We start from the raw sequence: 18747 nt of genomic DNA, 5'->3' as shown, positions 1-18747 counted from the left end.
GGTGCAATTCTAATGCGCGAATACTCGACTGCCTGTCCTAAAATGAGTTGCAGGGACACTCCGGTTGTTGTGACCTTTTATAAAAGGCAAAGCTCTCGCTATAGCCAAACTACGAAAGGTGTTAGTGAAGTAATGTACAGTGCGCAAAGATCGCTTTATAAAGAAACAAGTTGGCAGTGAACGAATTTGAGTGGCACTTCCTAATCTTGTTTTTTTTAGTAAGATGAGAAAACATCTCTCTAACAACTCCTAATTCATCTTCCTAATCTTTTAGAACTTAGGAAAAGTCACCTGTTCCACGTAAAGTTACGCGCTTCCGAGTCGTATCTTCTCTCCCGCGCGTGTTTGTCAGCTAATCTAAAGGTGGAAGGACATGGAAAGAATAAATAGTAGGAAAGGGTTTCTGGTGCAAATGTACAAAAGAGAAAAGAATATATAAAAGTGGTTAGGACAATTTAAAAATAGTATAGGATTCCTGATGTAAAATTATCTTCTATATTTTAGGAGTGGATTATCATAAACTTTGGGAGATAGTCTTCTTTATTCCTTTCAATATTTTTTTAAGAGTTATAAAACTCCATGTTTTTGGAATAAAATATTAGATAATCTTGAAGATGCTCTAAGCCTCGTGAGCAATAAAGCAGGTAATAAGCTATGTGTAATACAGAAAACGCTCGGCGATATCTGAAGTCCAAAGAGAGCAGACATACTTTGGATGGTTTTTGATGCCGAAATGATAATATTAAAATATGCTGAGGAGCGAATTAAGTAAAGGAAAACAATATTGAAAGGATGAGTTCCCAAATGCACTGCTGCTTTGATGATGCTAAAGCAAAAAAAAAAAAAACTGAGTTTTTTTGTTCTTTACTGAGGGTCTCGCTCGAGAGCTGGACTTTAATTAGAAGAGCTAATACTCGGATGCCGGCCCAGTTGCTTCTGGGCGAAGAGACGTATACGTTAGAACAGTGTGGTTCCGAAATGGCAGCGCTTCTGGGTGAAAAGAGATTTTTCTGGGTCTTTTGAGGCCACTAGCGAATGTACATTCGCTACCTCTGAACCCCAGGAGGGAATCGCATGGGCACTTCCTCGCTATCTCTGCAAAACCTAGCTGGGCCATGAAGGGCCTTGGCTATCGCTCCGAATGGACGACTTGTTGGCGAGATCTTTGCCTTTCGTCGCGTTTCTAGCCTTTGCTTGGGCTGGGCGCCATGACCTGCACTCCGACTTCCGTTTCGCAACGCCTGGACGCGAAACTCATTTCGCATGGACGGGAGCGGAATGCTTGAGATGCGAACCCACCTGAAGTGAAAATTGCGAGATCTAGCCGGAGGTATAAACAAGCTTTAGCGGCTACTTTGATATCGCATGCGAAATAGCTAACGAATTGTGCACTAATGATTTCTGTAGAAAGAGAGAAAAAGATACTTAACTGGTGCAGTGGTTTCGTCGTTCGTGCGAGACGTGAATAATTTGAATGCCTCAGGTTCAGCCCACGACGAGCTTTTACTTTTTATACCAATATTTAAAACGAAAACTTAACAAGGATGCTTATCTGGTGTGTTTTCGCGTCCTCAGGAGCAGCTTGGCTAAGAAAGCAATGTCATTTCGCCTCCTCGGTAGCAGCATGGCGAAATAGAAAACGTCATTTCGCCTTCACAGCAGCAGCATGGCGAAGCAGGAAACGCTCCTTTGCATCTTGAGCAGCAGCGTGGCGAAGCAGGGAATATATGCCCCCCTTTTTTTTTATTTGCTGTCAAAAAGACAGAGAGATTAGTTAGGCTCGAGTAGACTGCGAAATGGCTGATTTCACTGAGAAGGTCGAAATGATAGTGCCGTGTAGATTTAGTTTATAGAAACCTAATAAAATTGGTTTTATCTTTTCAAATACTTGTGTGATTTATTATTATGTATTTTATAAGTTTGAGCTGATTTAATCAGTTTCAAGAAATAATAAAAAACTAATAAATAATTTTGCATTGAAAACTCTATACAATTTCCGAATCGTGTCAGTGTTACGTGCGTGCGCGCGGATATTTGCCGGCCGAGCTGTTTGTGCGGTAGCTCGACGCACTATCGGAGACGTCCTCTTTGCCGAGGGCTTCTGGGTTTGTCGATAGCTAGATCTTAGGTATTCGGTAAAGGGGGACTTTGCCGAGGGCCAGCCCCAGAAGCCCTCGGCAAAGAAGCCTTTGCCGAGGGCCTGACCCTCGGCAAACAAACGGCCCTCGGCAAAATAAATCTTTCCTGAGGGCCTAGCCCTCGGTAAATATGGCCGGATGGGTCACGGCGGCCACTGGCATTAGTCTTTGCCAAGTGCCCGCCGTCAGACACTCGGCAAAGATTTTTTTTAATATTCTTTGCCGAGGGCCATTGGCCAGGCCCTGGACAAAGACCCCCTTTGCCGAGGGCCAGGCTAGACCCTCGGCAAAGAGTTTTTTTTTGGTTTTTTGAATTCAGTTTTTTTGTGGTGCTATAATACATTATTTAAATCTCAATTTTAAAATTTGGGCCAAATTTGACTTTTTTTGATATATTTTCCTAATTTGTTTCTTTTCGTTGATTTTTTTTCGAATATTTCAAATTTGAACAGCAAGTGGATGGAATAATGCAATTTAGTGATTCAAAAAATATTATTCATAGTATTTGGTATATGTTGAGTCCCTATCCACGAACTCGCATCAAATTTCGGGCATCTTCTTCACGTAACATGACGAGAAACTTGTCGGAAAAGTGTTTTTAAATTATATAAAATCCATACGAAGTCCGAAAATCATGAAACTTGTCGAGGTGTCATGTTATCACATGTGTAGGCTGTGGTAAAAATTTGAGAAGGTTTTTGAGCAAGTTGTGACGTCGGATGCCTAGATGTCTGGGTTTTAGGCATCCGACGTCATAACTTGCTTGAAACCTTCTCAAATTTTTACCACAGCCTACACATACGATAACATGACACCTCGACAAGTTTCATGATTTTCAGACTTCGTATTGATTTTATATAATTTAAAAACACTTTTCCGACAAGTTCCTCGTCATGTTACGTGAAGAAGATGCCCGAAATTTGATACGAGTTCGTGGATAGGGACTCAACATATACCAAATACCATGAATAATATTTTTTGAATCACTAAATTACATTATTCCATCCACCTGCAGTTCAAATTTGAAATATTCGAAAAAAATCAACAAAAAGAAATAAATTAGGGAAATATATAAAAAAAGTCAAAATTGGCCCAAATTTTAAAATTGAGATTTAAATAATGTATTATAGCACCACAAAAAAAACTGGGTTCAAAAAACAAAAAAAAACTCTTTGCCGAGGGTCTAGCCTGGCCCTCGACAAAGGGGGTCTTTGTCGAGGGCCTAGCCAATGACCCTCGGCAAAGAATATTAAAAAAAAATAAAAAAATCTTTGCCGAGGGCTCTGGATCTGGGCCCTCGGCAAAGGGCCAACCCTAAATCGGCCGCGCCCAAATTCCCCGCCCACGGACAAAAAAAAACTTTGCCGAGGGCCTAGCCTGGCCCTCGGCAAAGGGAGTCTTTGCCGAGGGCCTGGCTAATGGCCCTCGGCAAAAAATATTTAAAAAAAATAAAAAATCTTTGTCGAGGGCTCTGGATCTGGGCCCTCGGCAAAGGGCCCAACCGTAAATCGGCCAAAGCCTTCCCCACCCACAGAACGCTTGACGCCGCCGCTGCTTTGCCCCGCCGCCCTCCCAGCCCGCCGCTGCTTCGTGCCCCGCGTGGCCTGCCGCAGCACGCCCGGCCGCCCCCCGTCGTAGTGTGGCCGAACGCCCCGCCGCCCACCACCACGCCGCCCCACGCGCCCCGCGCGCCCGGCCGCCAGAGGAGGAGGGAGGAGGAGCAGGCCACCAGAGGAGCCCCACCCCGCCGCTCGCCTCAACCCGCCGGAGGTGCCCCGCCCCGACCGCACCGCTCGCCCACGCCCGCCGGCCGGCCCGCCCCGAGGAGGAGGAGAACCTTCGTGCCATCCGCCGGCCACCGAAGAAGGAGGAGGACCCCACGCCACCCGCCAACCACGTCCACGCTGTCCGCCGTGCCCGCCCTGGTTCTGAGCAGAAGGTGGGAGAAAGGGAGGAAGAGGAGAAGGGGAACAGGAGAAGAGAGGAGGAGGTGCCCCGCCCCGGCCCCTTGACGTCGCCCCGTCTGCGACCCTCGCCCCGTCTACGGCCTCCGACGTCCCTCCGACGTCCAGGTATGCCCTTCCCTCGCTTCATGGTGTACAATGCTGGTGAAGGAGGAGGTCTAGGTGGAGGTCGAGGTGGTGGTGGCATGCAATGGTGGAGGTGTAGGTGGAGGTGGAGGTGGAGAAGGAGGGTAGTGTGTTCGTTGAGGTGGTGGTGGTGTGGTCGTTGTGGTGGATGTGGTGGTGTGGTCATGGTCGTTGTGGTGGATGTTGTGGTGTGGTCGTGGTGGTGGTGGTGGTGGTGTGGTCGTAGTGGTGGAGGTGGTGGTGTGTTGGTGGTGGATTAATATATATTTGGCTATCGGCCATCGTGCGTATTTGTTCCCTTGATATGTGGTTGTCGGCCATCATGTCGGTTTTTTCTTGTAGGTTTTGAAAACCTCTCCGTACAGGGGAGGTTCTGCCGAAATTTTCAACTTATAGTATTGTGTTTCTTCTTTTGCAGAGAAGAGCACATCAGAGGGGACTCAGCGACCCCGATCCTCTTCGTCGGCGTTGCGGGTCTGCCTGCACAGCATCGCCTCGTCACTGCCCTAACTCGCCACTACCCCGCTAGCCTGACTCCACCGCCACCCTAGGTATAAATAAGCCCTCCTCCCGTATCATTGTCTTAGATCGCGTAACCCAGTTAGGCGTCTCCCGTCCGAAAGAGATACGGTCGTAGGTATGCAGATCTTTGCATATCTACGACCGTATCTGTTTTGGATTGTCCACGTTTTTTGGACAGTCCGCGAATGCATAGATGGGTTAGTTTCCATGGTCTGCTCCGGTCCAAGACCGAGTTTCGGCAGCTCTTCCCTGTTGTTCTCATGATACACACTCTCCCTGACAGGACGTGTATCGAGAGAACAGTGGGGAGGTGCTACCAAAATTCTGTCTCAGAGAGGAGCGGAGCCTGGAAACTGACCTCATCTATGCATCCGCGGGTGGGATTAGGACCTATCCTCACCTATTAGACATTAGGAACACCATGTAGATGCAATTGATGGTCACAATACTCTGTGATATAAATGTTAAAGGATGGAGGACCATTAGTGGATGTACACGGGCTGGAGAAGCGGCAGTGACTACGACTATGAATGGGTGAAGGGACAGATCGTTTCTTGAAACATGCATTTGGCTCAGGAGCAAGAGGACATTCTCTAGTTTGGTGTCCCTATAGCAAATGTGACAATAGGAGAAAGGTAGATGAGAAGACCATGGATAGACATCTTGTGTTCAATGGTTATACGCCTGACTATCAGCAGTGGATCTACCATGGTGAAGCAGATCGTATAAGAGCGGAGGTGGTGAGAGCATGCCTCGAGGCTTTTGATGATGATGCCAGGGTAGCAGACATGCTAGATGACGCCCACCAAGCTCACTTCGTAGAACGACGTGAGAAGGAGGAGATGGAGGAATCCGCAAAGGACTTCTATAAAATGTTACACTCGGCACAGAAACCCCTTCACGAGCGTACAACGATTTCTTAGCTAGATGTGGTTGGACACGTAATGGGGTTGAAGGCCGAGTTAAACCTGAGTCGAGAAGGCTTCGATAAGATGTTGGCCGTGTTTGGCACCATGCTACCGGAGAAGCACACTTTGCCGACGAACTTGTACGAGGCAGAGAAACTCCTTCGTATGCTTAAGATGCCGTATGACAAGATACATGTTTGTCCGAAGGGGTGCATCCTATTTAGGAAAGAACACAAGGACGCAAATTACTGTTCGAAGTGTAAATCCTCCAGGTACCTGGAGGTAGACTCTGGTGATGGTCAGAAAAAGTAGCTTCCGATCCCCGCAAGAGTGCTACGACACCTTCCTTTCCTGCCGAGGATTCAACGGCTATTCATGATTGAGGAATCCGCGAAATAGATGACATGGCACAAAGATGGCAAACGGTACAATCCTAGGAAGATGGTACATCCGTCTAATGCTGAAGCATGGACGTACTTCAATGACAAACATCGTGACAAAGCAGCTGAGGCCCGTAATGTACATGTCGCGCTAGCAACAGATGGGTTCAATCCTTATGGAATGATGGCTGCCCCATACACATGCTGGCCCATTTTTGTTATCCCCCTCAGTCTCCCTCCTAGCATCTCCTTTCAACGGCATAACGTATTCTTGTCGTTGATAATTCCTGGACACCCGGGAAGTAATATGGGTATGTTCATGGAGCCTATAATTGATGAATTAATCCATGCTTGGGAGAAGGGGGTATGGACATACGACCGAGCTACAAAGACAAGCTTCAAAATGCACGTTTGGTACCACTACTCCTTGCATGACTTCTTGGCGTATGGGCTATTTGCCGCCTAGTGTGTTCACGGGAAGTTCCCATGCCCAATATGTAAGGAAGCTGTGAGGTTCATTTGGGTGAAGAAGGGTGGCAAGTATTTGTCAGCAGATGGGCGAGGGAGGCGAGGCGCTCGAGGGTGAGGGAGGCGAGGGGCTCGAGGGCGACAGAGGGGGTACCGCTACCCGGACTCCCTACGAGCGAGGCCCCGTGAGCCTCCCTCCGGTTCCGCTTCCTCACAACCGCCTAGTGATTCGGCCTATGGCAAAGAGGTAAGTAACTATAGATGTTATGACAACTACTTCTTAAGATATGTTGGAAATCATAAGAGAAACTGATAAATTTTCTTAATCACTTGTGCAGGTCCTGGTTGGTTTTGTCAGGTACTCCAGCACGCACCCCCACGAGCATCCTTGGTGTTTTGTGCAGGAAATGGTACCCCGGCATTGTGCAACTGTCCGAAGAGCCGGTGGTGCGGGAGCCAGCCTCCAACTGGGACAGGTATGCGCTGGTCATGGATGACACCGCAACAAGCAGGAGCGGGTATTGGCGGAGTTTTGGGTAAGTTTATCTCGCACAACATTGCTTAATACATCTCATTCGTTGGTTAAATATTTTATTGAAATAATAAATGGATACATCGGTTTTATATGTAGAAAAATTTCAAGGCCGAAGAAGGATTTGAGGCCTAGGTGGATCGGGCGGCTGCCGCAGCCTGTAGGAAGTACGTCACCGAGATGCACCACCATGGGCGCGTCCAAGCCCACATAGACTACTACAGGTTGATACTTAAGCAGTCCCTCCCCAAGCCTCAAGCAAGATTGATTACGCTGACCCAGGACCAGTACCTTAAGGTAGGCGAATAACATTCATAATGATTCGTTTTGATATTAAGTAGGTTCAATTTCATCTTCTTATATGTCAAATACTCGATGACTTGTAGGTGATTCCTTGGTGGTGCCGATCGTATCCCGAGTGTTGGGCCATGATCGTGGATAAGTGGTTATCACAGGACTTTGTTGGCACGCACGAGAGGCTGCGGGAACAGCGTCTGATGAGGCAAGGTCCAACTCACCATCAAGGCAGCCACAGCCTCCCCGAATGCAAACAAGCATACGTAAGTGATTTCTTTCATTTATTTTGATGCTTAATTCTGCTTGATTTCTCACCATCTTCCCGTCTTTCTCGCAGGAGGCTGCGCACCTGGGCGAGGAGGTCTCGGAGTTCTCTGCGTGGGCTATGTCCCACATGGGTAGGGCGTCGTCCTCTGTCTCCTTCGACCCGGCTGCCCCACCCCAGGTGTACTCCGATCCGAACGTATACACTAAAGTCTAAGAGTACACGTCCTTGGTAAGGGAGATCTATGGGGAAGATTACAATGTGCGCACTGAGCCTATTGATGTAGAGACAATCATGAGGCTCGGAGGAGGCAAGAAGCACGAGCAGCTATGGATTGCAGATGGCGCCATCGACTCCACCACTATTTCCTCCCTCGACGCTATCCGAGCACGGAGCACGAGCTCCAGCCAGCCCATACGCTCATGGCCTTCTCCAGCACTACAGCAGGTCCAGGCACTCTAGGTAATTCCTGTTTTACTCGTCGTACGTTGATATTTACACACCTAAATTAGATTTGCATTACTGATACATTGGAGTGAAATATTGCAGGCCGAGCTGCAAAAAACAAAAAGGCAAAGTCAAGAGCAGAACGCGGAACTGACCGCACAGCTGCAGGCCTAGCAGGTCACGTTCGAGGCCGCGCAGAAGCAGATGGCGGAGATGATGGTGATCATGCAAAGTCTTGGGTAAGCATCGGGTGTACCTGTGTAGTTTTTAGCTCCTCCACCTCCTACTCCTGCAGCTACTCCTGTAAGTATGAAAGTTCACTTTTCGCTTGTGCTTTGCATGTATGTCGATGTTCGTGCCGTTGTGGATGTCGGCGTTCGTACCGTTGTTTCTTGCAGGTTTTGGAAACCTCCCCAAGCAGGGGAGGTGCTGCCGAAATTTTCAATTGAGTCTAATCTTTTTGTATTCCTAGATTACTAGATGCAATCTCTAAGTTCAAAAACTGTTTTCCTGGATTACTCACACATGCAATCTCTGCTCCTTTGTGCAGCCTCCGTCCACGGGTTCCAATCAATTTGGTAGTGCGTCACCGGGTGATCCCGCCTTTCCTTCACCACCGTCTCATATGCTACCTTGATGAGGACTAGTGCTAGGTGATGTGGTTGGACTTTATTGTAATATTTATGGTTTATGGTTCTGACTTGTGCTTGGATTTTATGAACTTGTCGTAATAAACATATGAATGATGATGAACATGTGACTTGTCGTTGTAATATATTGTGATTTGTGGTTCACAATTATGGTTATGATATATTGTGAGAAAATGGGTTCTGTGTGATATATATATATATATATATATATATGTGATGGTTGATATATATATGTATATATATATGAAATGTTTGTGTCGATGGAATGCAAAAAACAAAAAAAAAATTAAATTTCTGCCTCTTTGCCGAGGGCAATGACCAAGGCCCTCGACAAAGAAGGGTCCTTTGCCGAGGGCCGTCCCATTGCCCTCGGCAAAGATTTAAAAAAAAATAAATAAAATTTCTGCAATATTTCTTTGCCGAGGGCCATGATTGGAGGCCCTCGGCAAAGACTTTTTTTTAAAAAAAAAATTCTTTGCCGAGGGCCTGCGTGGAAGCCCTCGGCAAAGATTTTTAAAAAAAAAGAATAATTCTTTGCCGAGGGCCGTCCCATTGCCCTCAACAAAGACTTTTTGGAAAAATTCTGCACATTTCTTTGCCGAGGGCCATGGTTGGAGGCCCTCGGCAAAGATTTTTCAAAAAAAAAAAAGAATAATTCTTTGTCGAGGGCCCCCGAAGAAGGCCCTCGGCAAAGACTCCGTCCCAGGCGCCGGCTCCGTGACGGCTGCTTTTCTTTGCCGAGTGCCGCTCCAGCCCTCGGCAAAGGCTTCGACTCAAAATTCCCCAAGAGCTCTTTGCCGAGGGCCGCCCTCGGCAAAGCCTTTGCCGAGGGTTAATGGGCCTTTGCCGAGAGCCTCAGGGGCTCTCGGCAAAGAGGCCGTCTCCAGTAGTGATATGGATAATCAATGCAAAACCGTGTCAGGCGAGCCATCCCCGTACCAATGGGGGATGAAAACAGATCGGACAGATATCACTGATATTATATTTATTTTTATATTTTAGTCTGGATTCGGATTTAAATACGGATAGTGTCAAATATGCCAGATAGGATATGATTGGATATCGATGTCATAAATATGCGATTTGAGTATTCGGATACGGATACGGTATCGAATGTTAAATATTTGGACTCGGATATAAACGGATCGAACCCTTCTAAACGGATTCGGTCTCGAATACGGTCAGAAAACATCTGTACCGTTTTCATCCCTACCAACGGGCGGCAGCCAAATAAAACCTATCGGCTGCGGCGTGAGCAAGCTATGCCTATAGGCGTAGCCGTAGCCCTCCCCGCTCCTAGGCAGCACCCGCTTTCCCTAACCCCTAGACCCCTCCAGCGTGTTGCGGTACATGTGACGTGACCAAACCTGCTCGGCCCGAGCACGTCTCGAATACTGGATAAGCGGCACAACTCGGACTTTTGAGGGCACGCGCACGAGAGTTCATTGGACGAAACCGCTTCACATTTTTTAGGTTGCTGAAATTTGGCTTATATTGATTCTTATGTTGATTTGTTGTGAGAGGAAAACATTATTCGTTCGTTGAAATGTATTGCTGAAGTAGTGCCGTAGAACCGGACGAACGTGTATACAGTACTAGATGATATTATGAAAAAAAAGAAAAATGCCTAAGGACGTTTTTTTAATAAGATAAGAAAGGAAAGAAAGAAAGGAAGTAAAGGAAAGGAAAGGAAAGGAAAAGAAAAGAAAAGGGGGGAATTTCTTGTGTACCATTAAAAAATATCGTAATGCCCTGTGTGTCTCTGAAAAAGTTCAGCAGTCTTCAGCGCCACTGCTCTAACTTTTTTGTGCCCTCCATGCCACTGCCGTCAGTTTAGGCTCTAACACCGTCAAACTGCAGGTGTGAAAAGACGAAAATACACTTAAATCTAAATATGTCATTAATTTTTTTTGAGTATCTTAACGACTTTAAATGAAAAAACTCAAAACTAAAAAGTTGTAGATCTCGTTAAGATCTATAATTTTCATATAAAATTATCTTCATTTAATTCGGTAAAAAATATGATTTGATATGATTAATATATCTTAGAAAAATCATATTTATCATATTTTTTTTATGGAATTAAATGAAGATAATTTTTATATAAAAATTATAGATTTCGACGAGATCTACGACTTTCTAGTTTTGAGTTTTTTCATTTGAAGTCGTTAAGATGCTCAAAAAAATTAATGACATATTTAGACTTAAGGGTATTTTCGTCTTTTCACCCCTGCAGTTTGACGGCGTTAGAGTCTAAACTGACGGCAGTGGTATGGAGGGTAAAAAAAATAGGAGCAATAACGCTGAAGACCGCTCAATTTTTTTAGAGGGACAGAGGGCATTGTGATTTTTTTTAATGGCACACATAGACCCCATAGAAATGACAGTCCCGACGTTCACCTCGCTCTCGCTCTCGCTCTCTCGGCCTTCCTTTCGTGGCGGCGACGACTGGCGGCGATTGGCGACGCCCTCTGCGGGGTCTTCGTCAGCTCCTTCGCCGGCGACTGACGCTGCCCTTTGCCAGGTCATCGTCCGGCCCCCTTCGCCGGCGACTGGCGCCCACCAGGTATGCTTGCCCCCTTCTCTTCATTCGTGCTGTTCGAAACCGAGCACCCAAACCCTAACGTAAGCTACTTATATTAGGATCTGCCCCAATTACTAGTGTATATGTTATGCCTGCTAACTTTGGTTCCCAAAAATTATCTGGTGTGCATGTGCACACCCATATGCTGGGTCCTCCCCTATTTAGTAGCCTGATGAATGGAGGAAAGAAAATAAAAGAGACAATTTTGTGCTTTGTTCGGCCTACAAAGGCGGCAGCATCCACCCTGTTTGCTGCGATTTGGAGACAGTGAGTTTGCCGACCATTATGTCTTCCTCTCCCATACCTGCACGCGCTCTTCGACTTCACTGCAGTCTACTTGTATCAGATGCGCTTAGGCGCTGTGATGTCTCATCCTTGGTTGAGCTATCCATAACGGCTTCAGCTTTGTCATAGCCCCAATCAGTAAGCATCGGCACAAGGCTTATCAAGTGGGTCGCCCAGGCTACCCAAGGTGCCATGCTTCGTAGCCTATTGGAAGTATTGGGGAGACTAAAACTTAGAAATTTATATCCCAAATTCTGTTTGACTTGACATCGAATAGGATGTGATCAATCTCGGTGGTAGAGAGTATCATTTCTTTGATACACTAAAGATATGGATTTTGGGGACCATAATGTTTTGAAGTTGTATCGGTTCCCTTTTTTCCTGTTTACAGTTCTAGCCACTAAAGATTGTGATATAGGATGGGTTTGCTTCTCTTGATCATCATCTATTGATTCCCTTCTTCATTGGATAGGAGATTTGATTCTTTAGTTCTTGCAGAAGAGACTATCAGATCTTTATGTTGTGCTTATTATTACTGTTCCTCAGTTAGCTCAATTTTACTAGGCTCATTGCTGAGATGAGTTGAATTTGCTATTCATTTTGCTGATATGAACAGGATCAGTTGGCTGTTAGGGTGCTTTTATTATCACAAAACTTCTACAGTTCATTTTCATTATTGTGGTCATCTTTGTACCTGGTACCTTCTCCTGTCTCCGTGTTCTGTATTTCTGAGAAATGTATTTGCATCAGTTGGATAATTCAAATGTGTTTTCTTTGTACGTTAAAAGTTATTCCAGCTTCAGTTCTAGACCTAGTCAGCAATGATAATTTGTTGTCTGTTATTTGATTCTTTTGTCGCTTGGTACATCGGCTGATTGCTTCAAGAAAGAAAATTGATGATAAACTTTCATTGTAACTTGCATGTGTCTTAAGTCTTAGATGACTTCATGAATCTTCACTGATATTTACTCTCATAACAGGTTCTAGCTACAAATATTGGAAGATCGTTATTGGTAATTTCCAGTTATGTGCCCTGCTTTTATTCGAGATTCTTCAGGGTGATGACAGATGCCAACTCATCATTCACCGGAGGTGCTCAGTTGCAGCCAAGTAGAAGCATGAATACTGATTCATTCATGCGTGTTCCAGCGTCCCCAATATCATTTTCATCAAATAACATCTCTGGCTCCTCAGTCATTGATGGCTCCATTGTGCAGCAAAGTCCATCCCAAGACCAGTTTCAAAAGCGGAGATCTTCAAGTGTAACATCACATCCCATGATTGAGGCCAATGGTGCATTGCATGCTCCAAAGAAATCAAGAATTGATGTTAGGCAAGATGAACTGCAGCAACAGCTGATTCAGCAGCTGCTCCATGGTCAGAGTTCCCTTCATCTCCAGGGGCAACAGAACCCACAGCTTCAAGCTTTGATCCAGCAGCATAAACTAGCACAGTTGCAGCAGAGGCAGCAGCAGTTGTTGCAACCGTTTGCTCAGATACAACCATCTCAAATTGGCATTTCTCGTCAGCCTCAGCTTAGGCCACCGCTAGCACAGCCGGGAATAGCTGGACCTATTAGGACTCCTGTCGATACTGGGCTTTGTTCCCGAAGGCTAATGCAGTATTTATATCACAAGCGTCATTGTCCAGAGGTGTGTTTGTGTTTCTGCACTGTATACATTGATCATGAGATTACGAGATGCAAGCCTTTGGCAGTACAATTTATTGGTACACTGTCTTGTAGAATAATCCCATAACATATTGGAGGAAGCTTGTTGAGGAATATTTTGCACCACGAGCAAGAGAGAGATGGTGTGTGTCGTCTTACGATAAGAGAGCGAACGCTTCAGTTTCTACTCCACAATCAGCTCAGGTTAGCGTTCACAGTGGAAATTTTACTTGCGATTACATTGTTCTTGACTTCTTGGTTTTGTGTTCCATGTCCAACATCACTCTCTGCTGCCCAGCATCACTTCTGTCTTGATTCCAAAAAGATTGATTATCATCTTTTGAAACTTCTGCTTGATCATTGAACACCACATCTAATTTAGTATCTTTTAGTGGCTTCATAATATAGTTTATAGGTATACCTTTCTGTAGTAAAAAGAGTTTTCTTGTTACAGTAGCTAAATAGAAAAGGCCAATTCTTTTTGCTCTGCACATTTACAGTTAAAATGTGAAGGAGAATATTCCTTGGTCTTTTAAATTTGCAAAAGGTGATGGATATTTATATAATGCTTCATATAGTCCTATTTTATCCATTGCAGGACACATGGCGATGTGACATATGCAATACACATGGTGGAAAAGGATATGGTTAGCTAATTTCTGTGAACTCTGGCAAACTATATTCATGATGATGTCTTTTGATATTCAAATTTAGTTTTTGTAGATTCTCTTTGAAACTTGTTGATCCCATGTTAGTTGTTAGCAACAAACTCTACTTTCCTATAAATATCTTGTGGGTTAACAAAAATGATTTATATGAAGTTTCACATTGAATCTGTGGTAAACCAAGATGAATTACAAAAGGCCAGAACAAACATGAATTTAGTATCTTGTGGTTTACAAAGTTGATACAGTTTCAGGCTGGAACAAAGATGAATTATGTGATAATACAAAATTGTAATAATGTGTCATGCATAGGCATGAAGAATGGATATGAATTGTCTCATGAATATATGCTGAGTGGCAATAATCATACTGTGCACAACTGCACATGCATGTGAAATGAGTGACTGATGACTGATCAGCCACAAATGAAGAACAATCAAAACAGCATGGTGGCATCCCATCAATCTCTACCTTTTCACATTGAATCTGTGGTAAACCAAAGATTAGCTAAACTGTGGTATCTATGCAGTGTGCACCATGCAAATGCTATTGCCTTAATATAGATGCACATCTTAGTGTTTCTTGTCCAAGTAGCTTTCTGATTTGTTACTTGTAGTACAAGTATCTCTTACTCAGGTATCCTTTTTTATGTCTGATCTCTCTGACAGAGGCTACCTATGAAGTGCTTCCTAGACTCTGTCAAATTAGATTTGATCATGGTGTTATAGATGAATACCTATTCCTTGACATGCCCAACGAATTCCGGTTGCCTAATGGACTAATGCTGCTGGAGCATACAAAAGTTGTTCAAAAGTGTGTTTATGAACACCAACATGTTACACATGAGGGGCATTTGAGAATCATATTCACACCAGAATTGAAGGTTAGTTGCTTGCTGTAGTAGTTCGCACATGTGAGTGCAATTTTTGTAACCTGTCCATGTTACATGTAAGGGTCAATAACAATTCTTATCTACCATTGACTCAGATCATGTCATGGGAGTTCTGTTCACGACGACATGAAGAGTATATCACTCGCCGGGTTCTGGCACCACAGGTGGATTTCTTATACTAGCGCAGTGTTCCACTTTAATTTGGCTACAGAATTTTTAATTGTAACTTGCCCTTGCCTAGCTACATAGTAATACAGTTATTTCTTGGCAACCTAGGTCTTAGGTAATAAATTATACATGATGCCGCATAAGTCTAGTTACTTAGGACAACATGTGTAAATGCATGAAAATGCCTCTTTCTTGTCACGACCAGACTTCTTCCACAACTATTTAGATTTTTCTTCATTCTTCATTGATGTACTGGAGGTCAGAACTGCTTCAATATACCCCAGCGAGGATCAAACCCATTTTCATGACATCTTAATGTAAATCTGTACTCTTTAAGGCATTCCCTAAGTGTGTGTTCATGTTTTACAAGTGTAACCATCATTGATGACTGATAATGATATCTTATACTGCACACATGATTCTGCCTTTCAGGTCAATAATTTGCTACAGGTTGCCCAGAAATACCAAGCGGCTGCCAGTGAAAGTGGTCCTGCTGGGGTTTCAAACAATGATGCACAAACCATTTGCAACATGTTAGTGAAGAAACTACACCTTCAGTGCTGTAATATCCATTACATAGAGATCTTTTGCCATGATAAATAGAAAATCCTGTATCTCAGAGCAATCTTATTTTTTATTGTGCTAATGCAAAGGCATCATTTTGTTTTGTGCTGTTAGGTTTGTGACTGCATCACGGCAACTAGTGAAGAATCTGGAGCAGCACACCTTGAATGAACATGGTCTTTCTAAACGATATGTTCGCTGCCTGCAGGTAATTACAGGCTTTTACCGTTGCATTGTATACTTTTCAATGTTGCCCCACAAATCCTGCTTAGATTTTAGTACATTATATCATTATATCTGCATGTGCATCCTATGGTTTCCATACATTCATATACATCAAGCACACACTGATAGTTATCTGTCCTTGTCAGATATCGGAGGTGGTGAATCACATGAAGGACTTGATTGAGTTCACCAACAAAAACAATCTTGGTCCTATAGGTATGATCATGCACATTTACCTATCACTGTCTTCAGTTTTCACCTAGTTGTCAATTGTTAGTTGTCTGTGACTCTGTGTCAACAAATTTTCCTAAAGTAGGTTCTAACTAATGTTTTCCCACTGTTTCCAAGAAGATGGTAGGACATATTAAAACAATATGCCTCCTTCAGGAAAGTTGATTGCTAGTTCAAGTTTTGTTGTACAAACGAAACTTGTAGCACTAGAAACGGGAGTTCTCCATAAAGGAAGGAACCCAGCTGACACTATGTGATTACATGTCAAAGTCAGTTGTTTTTGGACCTAATGAAGCTGAATATAGTGCTTGGTATAGATTCGAAAAATATGGACAGGAGTACATTTTATTAATGTATGTCTGTACACAAAGTTTGTGCTGTGGATTTACCAAAAGAATTTGAAAAAAAAAGTCTTCACAAGCCTCTGGGTAAAAACTTAAATCCTTCAGTCATATGCCACTGTCAAGTGACTATGGGGGTCCCACTTGTCAGACACATCGATGGCATATAAAGGATTAATAGTTTTCTCGGTGGCATATAAAGAAATCAGTTATGATTGTGTAGCTTTATTTGTTTTTCCTTCTGAGAACAGCAAAAGATTGAAGTATATGATATGGACAGTGGCAAAAGCAGTAGATTATAATAATATTCTGATATAGGCCACACTTCCTGCTTGCCTCATCTACCTTTTGGTGTCTTTTTAATGTGCACTGTATTCATATGCAGAGGGCCTGAAGAATTATCCAAAACGAAATGTACCAAAGCTTCCAGGACAGAATTCGCATGAGGCAAAACAAATAACGGCTGCTGCTGGTCTTCACAATGACCAGAACAACACCAAAGTTATGGGTGTCAAACAAGAAATAAGCGCTCATGTGGACAACGGAACTTCTGTTGCTGGAGCCGTTGGTAATAGTACTCCACAGAATGCTGCAACACTAAACAGTTACCAGAATTTACTCAGAAGCTCCAGTGCAAATCAGAGTCTTCTTCAGCAGGAGGCATCCAGTGTCTTCAAAGGTCCTGCTGCAATGCACAATGGCATGCAGCTGGAAGCATCTAGATCCTTCCGTGGACCGAACCAAGTGCAGCTAGCACAATTCCAACATTCTGGGTCATTTCAGCACCCACTGCCTCAGCACAACAATCTCCAGGGCTTGGGAGTGCAAAATAATCACCAGGGCTTGGGTGCGAGTCCACAGTATCAGCAGCATGTTTTAAATCAGCTGCTTCAAGAAGTTAAGAACACTAACAGCCACACATTGCCACAGCAACCACCTTCAGACACCCCTAATGTAAGCAGCAGTATCACATCAGGAGGTGCTAACACCAACAGTGCTGCTACCAGAGAGCAGGCACAGCGCATCAATAACAGCGCAGTAAAGGATGCAGCTACGGTCGGTACCGGGCCTAGTAATGTGATCAACAACAGCACAGCCAGCATTGTCCCCAGCAGAAGTAACAGTTTCAAGTCGGTAAGCAGCAATCCAGCTGCCGCCGCCACCGCTGGAGGCAATGCCGCGACTTCGAAGGCCGAGCCCTTCCACGAATTTGATGACTTTGAGCAACTCCTCACTAATGAATTGGTGGGAAACGAGTTGTTGTGGGACAATTGACAGAGTACAAAGACATCTCACTGCTCAGACTTCAGTGTAAGCGTTGAGAAACAGCCTTCTTGCTGCTAGTATGGAAACTAGCGTGTGGCGATGGAAAGTTGCCCTGGATTCTAGTTTCTGTTTCGTTTCTCTTTTTGTAGTTTTTGTATTGTATTGCCGTTAGGGACAGTTAACTGATGTAACCTGAGATGTGTGAGATAGGAGTTGGATTTGGCTTGTAAATGTGAGAGCAGTAACCCAGAGTTACTATAGAATGTCTTCTTGTGTTTGTTAAATTATCTATGAATTCCATGTGTGATTATCCCCGGGCTGAACTTCGACAGCGTGGAAGCAGCAAAAGAAGGTGATTGTTCATGATCAGCGCGGAGGCTGAACTTCGGTTTGGTGGTTGGTTGGTTGCTTTTTTTGGGTTCAAATATTGTGTCAAGCAAGGCTAAGCTAAAAACGCGTGGGATTTTAAAGGAAAAATGAAATACTAGTGATAAGATGTCACCTTTTGTCACAGGCTTCCCCGCAGGTAGATGAAGGCTACAGTACCATATACGCTCAATATCACGATACGCGTGGTCCGCAGGTAGATGAAGAATACAGTACCGCATAGAATGTCTTTCCATGTTTGAAAGCATCTAGATCCCTAGTTGTATTTTGGTGATTAATGTCAATACAAAATTACTATGACTAACGTGTGTTTTGCAGAGGCAATTAAGTTAGGTCATGGTAATGGAGATCGATTGGGCAATTGAGGTTGTTATGCCCCTACGATGGAAATCGTTTCGGTTTTCAAAGGATGGACGACAAGGTTAAGGATAACTAGTTCTAAGTGTCAATTGAAGTTGGAGAGACACTTAGAGTAGTTTAGGACTTTGTTTTTCCTTTGGCCGTACTATTAAGGGGGGTATGAACGGGTAGCTTGACCTAGTTGAGTTTAGTGAGTTAGGTGTGGTGCACACTTGTTAAAACTAGCTCTAGGTAGCTCCTATGAATGCCTAAGATCCTTTGGAGCAAACTTCATTCACATATGATCGAGAGTTGGAAGTGAATGGAGGGTCAAATACTGACCGGATGCTGGCTCCGGTGCGACCGGACGCTGGCCGCAGGGTCCGGTCAGTTCATTTGACCGTGAAGAACAAGTCTGGTGTGACCGGACGCTG

At 44.3% G+C, this 18747-nt stretch overlaps 1 protein-coding gene across 2 annotated transcripts; it reads left to right on the top strand.

Annotated features, from left to right (window-relative positions):
- Positions 1 to 11093: 11093 nt before the first annotated feature.
- On the top strand, positions 11094 to 17901 carry LOC136541261 (probable transcriptional regulator SLK2). 2 transcript variants are annotated; one of them, XM_066533067.1, is made up of 10 exons: positions 11094 to 11263; positions 12624 to 13218; positions 13311 to 13439; positions 13834 to 13882; positions 14569 to 14783; positions 14888 to 14956; positions 15393 to 15493; positions 15639 to 15732; positions 15896 to 15965; positions 16707 to 17901. In XM_066533067.1, exons 2-10 carry the CDS (start codon positions 12628 to 12630, stop codon positions 17594 to 17596), a joined length of 2208 nt encoding a protein of 735 aa, XP_066389164.1. In that variant the 5' UTR covers positions 11094 to 11263; positions 12624 to 12627; the 3' UTR covers positions 17597 to 17901. The 2 variants fall into 2 exon arrangements, with proteins under 2 accessions (XP_066389164.1, XP_066389162.1); XM_066533065.1 differs by having other exon boundaries at positions 12547 to 13218.
- Positions 17902 to 18747: the final 846 nt, after the last annotated feature.

This window comes from Miscanthus floridulus, chromosome 3 (assembly GCF_019320115.1).
Source record: "Miscanthus floridulus cultivar M001 chromosome 3, ASM1932011v1, whole genome shotgun sequence".
NCBI classification, from domain to species: Eukaryota; Viridiplantae; Streptophyta; class Magnoliopsida; order Poales; family Poaceae; genus Miscanthus; species Miscanthus floridulus.
This window is presented reverse-complemented; position numbering and strand designations above follow the sequence as displayed.